At 39.3% G+C, this 17639-nt stretch overlaps 1 protein-coding gene across 1 annotated transcript in view; it reads right to left on the bottom strand.

Moving 5' to 3' along the window:
• Positions 1–17298, bottom strand: part of LOC108774143 (fibroblast growth factor 17) — a 23836-nt gene extending 6538 nt beyond the window's left edge. Inside the window, exons 1-3 of the mRNA XM_018540177.1 lie at positions 17233–17298; positions 6162–6302; positions 2621–2753 (exon numbers count right to left, since the gene is read on the bottom strand). Coding sequence (XP_018395679.1) covers positions 2621–2753; positions 6162–6302; positions 17233–17298 — 340 coding nt within the window. The remainder of the gene's footprint in view (positions 1–2620; positions 2754–6161; positions 6303–17232) is intronic.
• Between the last annotated feature and the right edge of the window lie 341 nt (positions 17299–17639).

Here is a 17639-nt window from a genome sequence, read left to right as displayed (position 1 = left end):
GAAAAAAAAAAAAAAAAAAAAACTCGGAGTAACAAAAAGTCGATAATTATTATTTACCTTGATTGTGGATGATAGTTATTATCGTGTTATTAACTGACGCACTTGAATTATGATTTATCATTCCGGCTCGGCTCAGAATTCCCGTATCTTCCCTTGCACGTTTCTAGTATCGTTCTAGTTAAATCGCTGCTCGGTATATCAAGTACATGATTATCGTATATTAATGCAACGATTAAATTAATAGATGCGTCAAGCGCAAAAAGTATTACTCCATAATTACGTAATTCTTTTACCTGCTTATCTACCGGTATCGACATGTAAAACTATTCCCGGAAAATCATTACCGCGCATGACATGTTCTCCATACGTTATACGATTCTAATTTTATTTAGTAAACTATCATGGAATTTTTATAATACCGTGTATAATAATGTCTGCTATTTGATATAGAAAACAGGCCTGAGTCGCCACATCAGCAACAAAACTCGAAGCTATAGAGGCTTCGGAGCTTCTGGAGATCTGTCGTGGTGCGATTTCTATCTCGGAGCCTGGTACATGGCTCCTCAAGGACTCTCTCACAGTGTCTCAATCCCCCGTGCAGCAGCACACGCCGTTCCGAGTCGCGAGAGGGGCTTGAGTAATCGCTGGTCAGGAGAGGCTCGTTGTCGGCAGTTGAGTGCCGTAAGAGGTGAGAGAGCAGAGAGTAACAGAGGGGAAAAGGTGGAGGCAAAAGCAAGAAGGCAGGAGATGGAGGAGAAGGAGGTACGCGAAGGTGATGGATCTCGGGGAGGTGCAGACGCGGCGCGCAGCGTGCGGCGCGAAAACTGGCTCCTCTGTTTGCACAAGCGAGCGCCTTCTTCCCTCCTTCCGAACCTTCCTTTCGTCCCCTACCTCGTCAGCAATCGTCTCAAGAGGAACCGCCTCGTACTCGCGCCGCGCGTAGGGCGGACAGCCCGTTCGCTCGTTTCGTCCGGGATATCGCGCTCAAAAATTCCCGCGAACTCGCGGGTTTGCGAAAGGAATCACTGCGCGAGAGGAACATTTCAGCAGCGAAGGACTCGTATAATCGAAATTGATAAAATTTAAACTACAACGTGAAATTTTTCTCTCTATTATATATTAGAGATATCTATGTACAAAATGGTATTTTGCACTGCTAAATTTTGAGAGTAAAACGACTATATTGTGCCGCATAAAATAAATAAATAACTTTTGCATTCGAATTGTTCTAAATTTATTTTAATGCACAATCAAATTACTTATAAAAAATAATAATGTATAGTAAAGTTGAAAAGAGAGAGACCTTTCGGTTTTCAATTTAGATATTATTAATTTCACAGATCAAATTTTCCACCTCTATGTTTGAAAAAATTCGACCTTACATTGTTAGAGCAGACTAAAATGGCAAATTAACACGAACGAGTTGCGCAAGACACACAAAAGAGGCGTTTAATCATTATAATTCTATATGTCAGCGATTTGCCCGGTTTAAGTATTACATTAATCAAGAATGCGACACATTTGACAAACGTTTAATAAATATATCATCTTAACATCCTGTCCATAAATAAATGCTGCTTTCATGGCGGATTTACGTGAAGGTGATAAAATACAAGTAGAAGCAAGCATCTATATAAATGTCCCATATATTTTGTCGAAGACTTTCAACTGCTTGAAAAATAAAACTGAACTCTCTTTTATTTCTGAATAATATCTGCTCGTAAAACTGAGCCCAATAAATAGAAATAAGGCAAAATGCACTCGATAAAACAAACGACGAAGGTGTCTAGCCGAAAACAATCAAGACGGGGTAAAATTACGTCGTAATTTATCGAGACTCCTCGGTGGTCGTCCTCCCAGTTTTTACTCCCTTCGTTTCTTCTCCAACGTTTGCGCGTCCGGCAAACTGCTCACGGAAATAGGACTGCAGTTATTAGTTCGTAAAAATGGAAATTCATCCCGGAAGACTCCGTGGAGACATTCGATAGCGAAAACGAGAGAGATAAGCTTTCTGACCGACTGAGGTCAATCGATAAGAATTGTAGTAAATTAGAGTTCTTTAACGCATCGTACTCCCGGATAAAAATCCCTTGGAGGGATAAAAATGCTGATCGAAATTGATTCAATTAACAGATTTGATTATCTCATTCCCCATAATGTTATCATTATGCATACTTTTTTAATTTTAGAGATAATTAAATCATACTATAACAAATATGTAAAATATGTTCAATGATCAATAAAATAATCGATAAATTTTATGAACTATACTAAGCTAAATAATTGCAAATTTTAGAGTTGCTAAAAAAATCTTTCACAGAAAAAAGATCTACAATACTTTAATAGATCGCGACAGGAATGTATCTTTTTCTTAAAAGGTAAAAATAAAAACCTGTGTAATACACAATAAACACGAATAACTTTTTCATTTTTAATTTATTTTCTTTCAAGAGAGTTATTTCTACAAACGTACTTTGAAAAAAATTTGAAAAAAGATGAACAAAGTATAATATAATAATCACAAAAAAATGTTTTTCGTTGAAAGAAAAATGTTTATCGCATCTAAATTGAATTATTATAACAATGAGTGAGACATAATGATTTTTGCGGTCTTACTTACGGTAGGGTGCATTGTAATCGTCGCGTCCCACTGCTTTGATCGAGCGGCCTATTACGGTAACATTGCCGCTGCTGCAAGTTGAGTAGAGACTCACGGAGCGCACCATCGCCGGCACCGCCCCGCACATCACCACCTACAATTAAAGAACCGCACATACAGTTTAAAATTTCTTAGCTGTGCGCGAATGGAAAAATTGTCAATTCGTCCCAAGTTGCTTTATAAAATGTTCAAATCTCTTCACACGAATTGCAAACCGAGAAACACTAGAAATAAATTAATTAGCAAATGATTTTTATATAGATCGCGGTGATTTCAATGTGTTCGGAGTCAATGGCGCGTATTTTACGATTTATAAAAAAAGTACAAAATTTACAAAAAAAATATTCGTTTTACGACGGAGTATTTCTTCACGGAATTAAATCATTGTACTATTTATATGATTTTATTCGATAAAAATTATTCAAATGCTGACAAAAATATATTTAAGTACAAGCACATGCGTGTATTAAGTAAAAGTGATAAGATACGAAGTGTACAAATATAAAGAGATTACGGAGAAGAAAATGAGCAACTTGGTCCAGAGTTAGAATCCACCGCGAATTATCTGATAATTTATCTTTTGAAGGTAACAACAAAGCTCCGGCGGGATAAGAATTCGCGTGACATGTTTTCAGAACAACGACCGAACTGAAAGTCGTTAAGAACGTCGAAATTCTACCACGGCCGCCGAGAAGACGCTTTTACGGTCGGTTCACATATCACGACATCGAGTCATTCGTTGATCCGCCCGCGCGGATTCTCCCCGCGGTGGACGCGCGCACGGACAAAAATGCGCCGTGTCAGACGAAGACGGAGAGTCGTCATGCCGGCCGCTCGGAGATGCTGCACGCTGATGGCAGAGAGAGCTCGTTAACGAGCGGACACGAGCCATCCATTAATAGTCACCGAAACTGGCGTTTCGTTTATATCAAAAGTGGCGCCGACAATGTTACGATAGCCGGTGCAACGCGCATTAGTCTGACAAACATCGAAATAGAAAGCTTAGTATGATCGAGTAATCACGACGTTCGAATGACGCATGAATCTGCATATATGTAACAGACGTGAGACGTTAGGAGAGTCAATGTCGTGTATGTGCAATATGCGTTTCTCCGAAATTATAATTTCGTTATACTGAAAGAAATTCACTCAATCTTGTAATATATATTACTAAGTAATAATACTAAGTAAACATTTTTTTACTTACAATAAATAAACGTTTACACTCGCTAAAAATTATAGTTAAATCAAACTATTGTTTTTTATTATTACTAAATATTTAATATGTTTACATTTAGTAAATATTAATTTACTTGGAACTATTTAAAGAAATATTTATCAAAATTTAATATTTTCTTCCTGATGTGTGTATATATAAATATTTAAATTATAAATAAATAATGAAATTAAATAGTTGAACAGAAATTGCAACTAAATGTTATAATATTTCGAAATTGATTATTCTTAACACTGCTCACATTTTTCGCGCATTACGTGTCAAATCAATGATTGCGCGTTTACTTAAAAATTTTTCTCAAGGAAAAACCGCCGTATAATAAACGCACAGTGATGAACAGATTTATGTGCGAATGTGGAGAAGAACAATTAAATTCGCATTGCAGGATTTTATTGCAGTTCCACGATCCTGTAACACGAGTCTTTTAATGCCGAGATGGTAGGATCGTATATAGCCCAAGAGACGAGTAGAGTTGATAGTACACCACACTTCTATATCGTTTAACGTACAAAGTTAAAGTAGATCATATACATTCGTAGAAACTGTTTACGACGGAATGACATTGTCGCGCGTAACGAACTCCACATTGAATTCTCACGTTGCGACATCGTGTGCAAATATATAATCGCGTCATCATCGTGATATTCGCATTATCATTTAATCGACAGGACTTTCAAATCGTAAGAATGCGAGTGAATGATGACAATTGTCAGTAAAATAGTTATTTGGAAATTTTACATTGGCCGTTCATTAAATTCTCACCTAGCAGACGTATCGTTAAGGCGATAGCCTCGAATGCATTCGTCTCGATTTACCATGCAGTTACTTCAACCACCGACGTCTAAATATATCGCTCGCGATTCAGTCGACCAACCATTTAATTATTTATTGGACCAGCAAACCGTTTACCGCACCGCTCAAGACCGGTATCGAGGATACATAAATCTCATTTAAATACGATTCGAGGCTCCGCGCGATGAGACTGTCGCGCGAATTGTCCTTATCATCTTGGGAAGTCGAGTAAAGGTCTCCATCAATTTCAAAAGCATAATAAATAACGAATGCCATGCAAGTCTAATCTCTGCGATGCTCAACGATTTATATTGTACGACAGATGTCGAGTTTGAAAAACATTTTGTCAATGACAAAAATTATTTTATACTATCAAATTGAGATAATCGTAATTTAACAATCTGGCTGTGTCCGTCAATAATCCGTAATCATTAATCAGTAACCGATCAAATTATTTTTGGCATCAATAGTTAAATACAAACGATTGGTTTATCCGTTAACAATTTTCTAAATTAAGAATTGCTAAGATAAAGTACGTTAAAGTAAATGTTACAACAGATGCAGACAGTTTAGAAACGTGAGAAAGACTCGATCACACAAAGGAGGAAGGCTCGATTTATCATGCACGCAGTTAATCAAAGCGCGATGGCAAGCTATAACGGTTCCGCAATGAACGGCGTCGTGGGTATTTTAAAAAAATTCAAGCGACGTCAAAACTTATAAGCGCTCCGCAGCGCCCACAGCGGGGAATTAAACGTACGCCGCAATGAGTTAAGGATGAGGTTCAAAGCCGGCAGCCGCCTCCTCGGTCATATAAATTGTCAGTGGCCGCAAACGCGCGTAGGAGTGGAAGCGCCGATCATTAATCTATGGCAGGTAAGGTGCGTGCCGCCGTAATCGCCGATTTACTCGAGTCTTGGCACGAGTTTCAGCACGCGATCCTCCCGGGTCCCGACCTCCTCGTGCCGGGGATATCTCAGATCTGACCTAGTCATCCTCGCGATCGTGGCCCCCCATACATCTTGACGTGTACATTCGCGAGCTAGGAAGTAGGCAATTTTGCGGCTTCAGCGGAACTGTGGCTCATTACCAACTCTATACTGCTCGTTACCTTTCGCGAAACTAGGCCGACTAATCATCGGATTACCTTTATGCAATTGGCTGCTGCTACGAATGTCGGTCGCATTCGAAAAGATAAGATTATAAACCGATCAGAGCGCGATAAAACGCTGGTATTGAGCTTTTACATTTAATTTTTCGATATATATTTTCAAAACTCCATAAATTACAAAACAAAGCGATATTAACTAATCAATTATGATAGGTAGATATCGTAGTCACTCGTATTTCCTCTAATATAATCTTCTCTAATATTTATTATAATTTCTAAAAAAATACATGTATTTGTATCTCGAAATAGAGGGACACAATTTCTATAAATGTTATAAAGAGATTACATGTGGAAATACTCACCATCAGGAGGCACAAAATCTTCGCTAAAACGGCAAGCTGTGGTAACCTAGAAACAACAAAAATACACCCGTTAGTTAAAAGTATCGATCGGAACACGAATGGAATATGCAATAAGTCCGTTTCATCCAATTTGCGGCGATTCTAAGCAATCATGTATGCAAATAAATTTCGTGTGATTATATAGCAAACTCGCGCACAGTGTGTGTGTAATCATTACTATTTCCAATCGCACAAATTGAAAATACAAGGTGTATTCGATAAGTTGTAACTGATAAGCAAACCTGTGCACGGGATAATTAGCGCTAAAATGATGGTACAAATAGATTGTACCGAGAACACATAAATCATGTGCTTATTAAAATCTTTAAATTATATGGTTGTTAAAACTAAGAATAAATGACGATGATTGCACTTTTGATAAATTCGAAAATTAAATTATATAGATCTGTTTTTATAGCTAAACTAAAGTGTACACTTTTTGTACTTAAAGCGAAATAGGTATTATGTTTAATATTTTGCAAAAGCAAGAAAATAAGTTTTATAATGTAGTCCAATGCAACAATAAAAAAACAAATTTAATATCAACAAATAGGAAATAAAGGCCCTGAACGGTTAAATCTTTATAGATTTTTAGTGCTTAAATTATTCAGTGTTATTCAGTGAATTTATATATTTATAACTATTATACATATCTCCAATCCTACAAACCCAGCAAACTTAATTTTCAGTCTTGAAATGCAATTCTAATATAGAACTAGAGTAGTAATATTACAAATCTAATACTTGTTTAACAACAATATAAACAATAAAAAGGTAAGAGTCAATTCTTTTTGATAATATAACGTTATAAAACCGATTTACATAAAGATTGAAGGAAATATAATTAGATATATAAATAATTTAAAAAAAGATTACATATTCGGATTGAGTCTTCTTCAGACAATTAGTTGGATTCGCAGTAATGAGTGTAAGTTGTCGACGTGCAAAGTATATGGATTATAATTGCGTTGTATGGTTTAGTCAGCGTCTCATGAAGAACCCGAAACTACTTGCAAACAATTGGACGAACAAATATAGATAATTTCTCGGTGTTTTAGTAGAGAATAAATAATCATGTAGTAAAAGTAAGCAAGCAATACCGTCTCAGTCCAATAAAAAAACTTCCATATAGTTGTGTGACATAAACGTACAGAAATTGTTCGTCAAATTAATTACAATTTTATTATAAAAATTTGTTAAATTTATTTACAATTGTATTTTAAATTATAACTAATTTGACGAACAATTTCTAGTGTTACGTTAGCAAAAAGAATCCTCGTATTAAATTATTTATTTCTAATATTTAATAATGTTCAAACTTTAAAATTGAATTTTAAAATATGTAAAATTATAGATTATTTTCCAAATACAGACATACTGTTCTAGCGGCAAAGCAATGATACGAATGATCTCACGTAAAATCATCGATATATTACCAACGTGAGTGAGAAAGGCTCGGTGGAGAATCGTAGAATAATGACGCGGCGTGCCGCGCCGCAGGTTGTATATGATAACCCAGTTACATACGGACCGCAAGCAGTTGCGCAATGCAAATGCATCTCGTGTTACAAGTACACAGGTGAACAGCGGTCGCGCTGCTACGAGCTTTCGCTCCTCGCTCGCTTTTAATTCGACTGCAGATTATTGGCTCGCCCATGGTAACGCGGGGTGGACCAAACACATGCCTTTCTTTCGCCTCATCCCGCCTACCTCGTCTCTTCAATGCACTCTCTCGGTGCACCGCGTGGAATGCCGCTGGGCGGCCCCGATTCACTTAAAATATTCACTTTATCTCTGTCGAGAGAAGACGCACGACGTCCTTCATTTTTGAAAACCTCCAAGTCTTCATCGTTATCCCTCTTCCCCTCTACGGCAACGTATCTTTTACAAGATCGCGTTGTGATTAAATGCCAGTTAGATATAATTTTTATTGCACGGTGCAACTTCCGTAGGAATTATTCCGTTCGCGTAGAAAATCTGCGACTGGAAGACAAGTTCACGATACGGATTTCGCCAAGGCTCCTTGCCTTCATCGTGCCACGCACTCCCCGCGCGATATACATCGGGTCGTAACACTCGTAGCGCGGAGCGCGGCGTAGTTGTACGCAGCCGGCTCGGGTTTCGAGGTTTAATTGCATTGGCGTGACTGGTGGCAGCGGCGTGGTTACTCTCGATGCACAACTGAATTCGGCATTTGCTGCCGCACGCGTAAAGAAATGATTCATATTTGATTTGAACTATAAAAGATTCTTCCGTAAAAATCAAACGCCTCCAAAAGAAGTCTAACGTTCTTACTTTCACCAATTTAGATTAGCTTCAATCTACATAAACATGTAGGTCTAACTTATTCTTTATCCTTTTCCTTCTTTATCCTTTTTACCTTATTTATAAACGGAAAAGATAAGAATTAATATTCGCGATTAATATATAATACATTGCAAATCGTCAACTTGATTCAATATAATAACACACCCAATTATAGTATATTTAGAATAACTTTCATCAAAAATAGAGATAATAATATTTATGTTATAAAAATTTTATTATGCGAGAAAGAATTTATATATAAATAGATCAGGTGCGTTTTATTGCTATCCGAGCACTCTCGGCACTCTTCTAATACTAGTGAGAGCCACTTGTAGAACGTATCGTGCCACATTCCAAAGTATCTAATTTGCGTCAGCAGCGTCAATATCGATTTTTCAATTTTCACATCAGCGAAGACCACCGTCTCTAAATCAAGGTGTACGAGTATTCCACTCGCCGGGATGCCGGTTTACATAATTGCAAACTTAGTCACAACGACATCCCGCTGACAACCTCTTGCTAGCCGTTTCATTAACAGCCGTGGATCACCTCGGATGCGGTAATACACGCACGATGTACCGCGACGAAGGTAACTGTCGGCGGTGCGCCATCGAAAGGCGCGGAGATATATTAACATTCGGATCTCCCGGGATGTTTTACGTAAGGAGGAAAAGTGTCCGTGAGATGTTTCACGTGTCATCGGGACGGAAAGAGTGCCGAGGATAAAGAATTCCAGTCTAGACTATCTCTGCACGTTTAATCGCGACCGCGTCGAGTGATATTTCTTGGTTTACCACGCGAATTATTTCAACGCTAAAATAATCGTGGTCGGTATGTCATTTTGGTTTCGCTAATCCTTCCATCTGTTTTCTTTTTTATATCGGGAGACACGGTAGTGTCTCGACGCGCTAAACCAAGCATCGTGTTAAATATACAGTACCAAAATATTGATAGCATTTAAATATGATACTCAAATAATATCAAAAAACCTTCATGAACAGAAAATAAGGACAGAAAATTACTAAATCGACACTTCCGACAGTTCTAGCGGCAGTTCCGATATTAAATATCAATTTAATTATTGTCACTTTTATTTATTTCTAATATTATATTTAAAATTTATAAATTTACCAAATTTTCGAGAGATTTAAATAACGATTTAACAGAATTTCTGGTTACAGTAACTAGAAAATTTAATGGACCAATTAAAAAGAAACAGAATTTTACAAATTGTGTGACCAATTAAAAAACGCCAATTAAAGTATTTGTAAGATCGCGTCGACCGTATCCTTCGTCATCTGATAATGAGAAAAGGAGGGGGTCAGCTTTCACGCGTATCGATACCGATCGCATGGAGAAATAGAGGCTGGATGCATGCGCACACGCGCCACCGAACCGGACTCCGCGCGGTCGGAGGTATATATACACGTGGCCGCGTCACGGAATTCCGAAGAGTCGCGAAATTCCGGGACGTCGTGAAATCCGACCGTGACAAATTCCGACACGCATGAACGGCATGCGCGCGTCACGCGCCGCGTTGGCGCACTTCGTGACGCAGCATCCAGTTAATGTTCGTCACTTACGTTTTGTACCGATATCCGTTAATAGCCGAGTGTACGTAAAAAGAAGAAGAAAAAAAAAGATAATAAAGTTGCAGAGGAGATACGCAAACGCGCGCACGTCATTTTCTTTTGAGGAAAGAGTATGAAAAAAACGGATAAGCGTGACATTTCATGGAAGATCCTAAAAATTCTCGAGTTTCTTCAAGTTCCCACCTCGATGCGGTGACAATGGAAAGGATTACGATCGGCGATAAAAGTAACGATTTCCCTGAGTCTCTTCGTTACCGATTCATTGGCTGTAGATTGGAATCCAAAGGATGTCTCAGAGGACGGCGAGAGACATGTCAACGTGGCGATGAAATCGTCGTAACTCACCCAACGATCACCGTAGACATAGCTGCGAGTCTCCGCCACGGTGTGTCATCTCAGTCCATGCATTGTAAATCGTACGAATTACGACCGGCTAGCTGCAATAACGATTCAAGCACGTCGTTTCGCCACAAATTCTCGCGGTTTCCCTTGTAGAATAGCGTACGATCTACGATGGATATACGTTTACGTGACAGGACACGTTTGACAGGTCGATGACACTTTCGCACGGCTCTACGGTTCGATTGGCACTTCTGTCCCTATCGACGCCGAACAGTCCAGTTTCGAAATCGTCGACGTGACGCGATCACTGTCTTACATCATCGTCGGAGTTCAGTCGAAAAAATCGTGCCGATTGCGTCGTACTCGCAGCCGCGCGAGATCGACCGTGTGGAAAAGCCCACGATCGGAGTCGAGCCTTTATACCTTTTTCGGTGTTATACGTGCAAGTGATGAATTCCCCGTCGTACGCCTATCACAGTCCGCGAGCTTTTGAATCGAAGATTAACCAGGATTACGCTGATATCTACATCAAGTGAAGTTCCCAGCAGTCACGAGAGTGGTGGTTCCCCGGTAAACCGACCTATCAACCAGACATCGTTACAGCGATGAACTATCGTTCGCGTCGCCATTAAATCTTCCGACAGAAACGCTGAATTTTAATGGTATCACATTGGTCCGCTGCGTGTCGACGGGATATATCAATTCGTCCGCACAAACCGCGAATGGAAGGTTAAATCACTTTGCGCGATCAAACGATGGTTGACGAGCGAAATGCACTTCTCTCTTCCAGAATGATAAGAGATGCTTTGTGTTCGATCGCGATTATATAGATACGAAAGATCACTTGGTACCCGCGACTTGATGGTAGTCACCGGGACGAGATCGGCACGGTGAATGTGCCGGCGAGGATGCGACCCGCGGCATGACATCCCGGACCACGTGAGGACTCATCCAAAGGGGATTTCGGTGGGGATATTTGTCGCCTGCCGCGTGAAAAACTGCCAACACTTGAATAGGCTCCGACACGACGATGAAAAACGCGGCTACCGACCCGACGCCGATGACTCTCAGCTGGACACCGCCTGTCGCCTAAAGCAACGTACACAGATTTCGTATAGCACGACTTACAAACCCTGACCTGATCTCAAGGAATCATGCTGGAAGATGATTATGCTCGTTGCCCAGGGTCGTTTAATGAGCGACCTAATCGATCACCTTATAGGTCGTCGTTCACGAAACCGCCCGACGCGTACATCGAAACTTGTTTGCGTCGTCGACTAAATGAATTGCTATCGAGCGACGAGTTTGGCATATCGTTCTGCGTTACAATGTATCGGTATAGACGTAACAAAGTTACGAGACCACATTAGACGATAAATTTCGAATAACGTAATTTTCTAACGTAAATGGGTAAACTATCTCAGCGTAGTTACTCCATTTAACGTATATTCAATATTAATGTTCTATTATAAAAATATCAACTTATATCGCTATACTCACTAAAAGCGAATAGTCTTTCAATAAACCATTCCAACAAAGCTCCCAACGTATTATAGGAGGAGGCAGATAAATGACGACATCTCCATTGAGGATAACCACGAGATTTACTACCTTTGTAGTGCCCATGCAGCACGAGCCGATCAACGCGAGAACGCCCCAAAGGAAGAAGTCACCTGGCGTCGCTTCACAAAAGCCAGAGCTCCAAAATGTTTCCTACATTGCCATAGCAAATTGCGACAAATCACGCGTGTCAATGGAATTCCCAGACGGCCACAGCAAATTGTCGTGACCAATCATGGCGGCAACGCGTCGCATCGCCAGCGTTACGATCAAGATCAACCCGTAACGCGGGTCATGATTTGATTTAGAACCAGTAAATTCGACCGCTAACTGCCTGATCGCAATATACAATCATCGTAACCGCAATCACGTATCATTGGCACATCTGCAGATCAACGAATTGTTATTCTTTCTTGATTAATAAGCATGAAATAACAATTTTTCGAAATTTCTTCTGAAATAATTGAAATAACCGAGATTAGACGGGTTTTGGGATAATTTTACTAAATTACCTAAGTTTAACGTAGATAGAGATGATAAAGAGAAATTTCCAGCGATATTAGAATGCGTCACACATTAATAGATTACGATACTCAAAAATAGAATTGTGAAACAAATACACCAGGGAGTAAATTTTATGTCAATAAAGAAGCATCTTATCACGATCATAAAAGCCTAATCTCCCCACAGCTTAGAAAAACCTTATCGGTTTATACTACCTTCTGATTATTCTCAAATCAGATTGATATAAATAAAAATACTCCTTTTTGTGTTCTTGATATATACACAAATGGAGAAAAAATTTAGATCTCTCTCCAATTAAAACAATATAATATCAAAGTGTTTTCAGACAACATTTAATTTCCACGTATATTATACATCACGAAGATTAAATTCAAACATCATGTGCCTGTTAATGACTAGTGATTTGGAAATAGTCGCGACTATACATTTGAAATTTGACCTTCTTGTCGAATTTATGTGTCATTCGCATCACTTCTACGAAGAAACATTTGCTAATCCGTCTATTTAATACGACTCTGTCTCCGAATTCCAGGAGATTACGGCGGACTGTCATCAAATTTGTCATCGCGTTACTTTTTACGTCATGAATAATATGTTATATGTGCGTGAGATTATTGCTCGAAATATTTCAATTTTCTAAGAAAGGCATAATTGCTTCTGACTTAACTTTTAAGTGTTTATGTACCAGTCGTACTAATTAAATAATGCGCAATTGATCATTTTGGTATTTTTACCTAATAGCAAAAATTAACGGAAAACATGTTGCTTTTGTCATTTTCACTTCGTGTGAAAATATATATATATCTTTACACTTCGTATCGCAAACACTCGAATATAATTAGCATACAGACTAGAATCATAAAATACGCATAATATTTACGTTATAGCATAAGCTAAAGCTTCCACTCTCGTGGTAATAATAGATCCATTACAGTGTGGCCACGATTACTTGCGATCTGCGTGTAAAGGATCAGACGCGGAAAACACGTTCACTTGACAAAGTCGAAACAACGCGGAACGTCCTGCGGACGGAAGTACGCCGGCGTAGAGGATACGGCGCGCGCAAACGATCTCGTTGATCGTGCCTGACTTTTTCCTCCTTCCAGAGCACCGAGCAGCACACTCGTGTGCGTCCTCCAGTCCAGGCTGGTGCCACGTGAAGTGGTGGATGGCCGTCGACGTCGTGCGTTTATGGAGAATGGATAAGGAGACGCGACGAGCGACTAAACGCGTCCTGTAAACGGCACGTAGAGAACTGTCGTGCGTCAAGTGTACCACGGCCGGGGGACGTGCAGGCGGGGAGGAGAGAATGGAAAGGAGAAGAGAGGAACGTAAGGAAGGAAAGAGAGGAGAAAGCGCAAATAAGAAGAAGAGTCACGCGAGAGAGGAGGAGTGCGCGACGTGGTTTTTGCTCGGAAGCCGCGACGTCCGCCGGCGTCACATTCATTCTGACACGCTCCTCGTCATCCTCCCCTTCCTCACCCCCAGCGAGGAAAAAAAAACGGCTACAGAGTGGCGAGAGTGCAAGGGGTAGATGAGCAAATGTCATTACTGCGAGAGAAAAACTGTCTACAATGATTTGTTAGTTTTCGAGAATCATACGCGAGCAGCGAATTTTGATATATCGAATATAATTACAGTAGTATAATTAATTATCATTATAATAACGTAATAATGTAGTCTGCAAAATAACATACGAGAGATTTTCATTAATTTAAAAACATAGTATATTCCAAATGTAAGATCATAAAGTCACATTTGAATTTTGTAATTATTTTGTAGACAATCGCTCTCTGTGCGGCAATTATTACTGTCAACTCTGTCAAATGACATATTCTTTTTACACGTAGATTGCAATCAATTGGCCATCGTAATGTAGATGTATTATTATTATCACAAGAATGGCTTCAAAACGTCAATAATTTATTGCAAATTCAAAATAATCAAAATATTGTACCAATATTGTGTGTGAGAATTTGATAATTATTTTATAATTTTATTATTACTTTAATAATTATTTTGACTTTTAACTGTGAACTGAAATTCGATTGATACCCTCGTAAAACGCTTGTAAACATTCTTTTACACTTGTGAAACGTATCGACGTTGCAACGGTATCGTCCCACGATGAGTCACCATTGAAACTGATCCGGTACCTCACCGATGAAGTACCATTAAGCTATCCCTTGCATTCCTAGCGTTTTACTTAGACCTACTTAAAAGGGTTGGATCATCCAATGCTCTTAGGGCGGGTATCGGTTTTGGATGAACCAACGGATAGCTCAGCCCGATCGAAAGTGTATCCCTACATTCATTATTCGTCTCGTCTCGTTCGTTAAACCGAGGCCGTTAAAGAGACCACGGTTAATTGAGTTTTAGGAATTCATTTCGTCGCCGATAACGCAACGTGCCCTCTTCAACGTACTACGCTCGTTGTGACCGACATCTGGGAACTGATATCTCTCCAGAAAACGAGCCGCTATATGTATCGTCACACATACTTTCGTGTCCAACGACTCGATGTGGGTGATCGCGATAATCAAGAACGTATTTCAGCGTAAATCACGCGAAGTACATTGAGAAAGTTTCAGGTGCGACGACATTTCAAAAAGGACTCGGACTTATTTCGGATACCACTAATCTCACGTTACACGACTGCAATTTTCGATGATTATGATAAATTTATATATTATTTTAAACTAATAATTTAAACTACCTGTTTTATATATATAATTATCCAACATAGACACTTCTTAATGTAAGTTATTAACCTGGTATTACAAGTTATCTTATGAGAGATATAATTAAAATGATAGAGACATGAGAAAAAATTTCTAACGAGTGATGTAAGCAGGCGATATAATTTACATCTTAATTTTATGCACGAGTGTGTGACTCGATGTTAAACTGCAAAAACTAGAGAATGTTCTGTATTATTTCGAGTCGTTATCATATTACCGAGAATACATGATTCATCTACGAGTTCATCATCGTAACGAAATACAGTATGGTGAGAGCGTCGATGAAGACGCGACTATATGAGTGAACGCGCGTCTATATCACGTTAAACAGACATAATTGTCATAATCCGGTCAAGTTCGTTCATCGTGCGATCTGCAAAGCGTTTCACGCTAAAGCCGCACGTGTGTCGTCGCGGGAAAAAGGCACGGAGGGAAAGAAAAAGTATGGAGGCCATGGAAAGTTCTGTTTCGAAAAGCAACATATCGCCGCGCTCAACTTGGCGGACTGTAATCTCTAATGGTTCCTATGGGCATTTAAATAACCATCTCGCCCACCCACCATCACTTAACTCTCACTATTTTTCTCTCCTTCGCGTCTCTCTCTCTCTCTCTCTCTCTCTCTGTTTCTTTTCTCAGAACCTCGGCGCTATCAGAGGCGAACGTTCTGACGATTCGAGGAGAAAAACGACTGCTCTCACTGGCTTTCCATTTCTTTTTTTAACGTTACCGAGCAGGTCACTATTATTCGCTATACCGTCAGGAAAATAAGGTCACGTACGACGAAATTGTCGGGAAATTCCGATCGAAAGATGCAGATCATTACGATCCGGACGAAGAATCACAGACGAATGAAAACGCATTCGGTAATATCGCGTTACTATAGATGAGACTGTATTGCACAACGACGTCGGGAGAAAATGGTCCTGCCAAAATTCGTCTGCGACGGATCTTTCCGGTAGCGAATGAGGATGAGTCAGCGGAGGTTAGTCATACGAAACTTGGTTAGTTGACGAATCCAGACAAGAGCGAGGGCGCACTTTTAGGGCACTCTCTCCCAGCAACCCGAGCTATCGGGAACGGCAGTTCACCGCGTTCGATCGATTCGGGCAACGATCCTGCGCCGATTAAATTTATATTTAGTCGGTCGTTTGCGTCGAGGATAAGCCAATGCCGCGCGAGATACTCCCCGACGTCCATGAAGACGGAAAAATGCTTTCAAGGAGGAAGATTAAATCAAGCTGCTGATGGAAACGTCCGTGGATATTTTACGATCTACATTCAATATGAGAGCCGGCTAATAATCGAAAAATATTCGACTTTGCTCTTAATCAGATGAATTCAGAATGATTCGAGATATATATCGTATTTACGTACAGCGGATGCGGACTCGAAAGGCGCGGAAATGTAGGAATCACTCAAACTTATGTTATGAAAGTAGGAAGCCATTGAAAATCTATCGTTTATCAAGACCCTTTTACCCCTTTAATGTACTAGTATCGAGATTTCGAATTTTAAACAATAAAAACTTTTTTATTGTTTATTTTTGTGTGAGTTTCATAGATTTTATCTCACTTTACCTTGACAGTTTTTGCGGGAATATGGTAACGAGAAGGTAAAAAATAGTGCATTTATCATATTAAACAAACAAATGTTATGTCGTGTAGTGTAATTGTGTTCTACAGTCATAATTGATTTCAAGTATCGCAGTGGTTTACGCGCGAGGAAAAATATTCTCGACGCGAATGCAATGGAATAGCTGATAAAGACTGCGTAGGAGTACGTGAAGATAAGACTTGCGAAGTCGACGATGGAATTCGTGTAATCGGTCTTGGGAATTTCGTGGAATCGCTTGAGCGACGCGGGCCCGAAATAAACGTGTTACGTCAATGTCTTAACATACACCGTCGCGATAACTGCGACGTCGTACTCGCGATCAACACACTGAACAATCGAATGTTTACTTACCCCAGAAAAGGGATATGTTATCGAATTTTTATCAAGAACAGACTTCGCCGTAATAAGCAACGTCATGTTTGTTAGAAATCTCTACAAGAGTATCATCTACGACTAAATTAATTGATAGATACACAAACAAACTAAACAATTGAAAATATATATTAAAAGAATTGAAATATTTGTGTATATGTAGTGTAATTATCTATTTTAAATTCACATTACCGAGAATATAATTAAAAATAATAAATAATACGTAATATATATAAAAAGGCAAATTTGAGTCAGGAGCGTAAGAAGCGATGCGCAAATATACATATATAAAAAATAGACTAACAAGAACTTGAAACGTTTGGATACATTTTTGGGCCATCCTTGTATAAGATCGTATAAAATCGTCGTAGACTCATAATGTAACA

This window comes from Cyphomyrmex costatus, unplaced genomic scaffold (genome assembly GCF_001594065.2).
Source record: "Cyphomyrmex costatus isolate MS0001 unplaced genomic scaffold, Ccosl1.0 scaffold105, whole genome shotgun sequence".
NCBI classification, from domain to species: Eukaryota; Metazoa; Arthropoda; class Insecta; order Hymenoptera; family Formicidae; genus Cyphomyrmex; species Cyphomyrmex costatus.
This window is presented reverse-complemented; position numbering and strand designations above follow the sequence as displayed.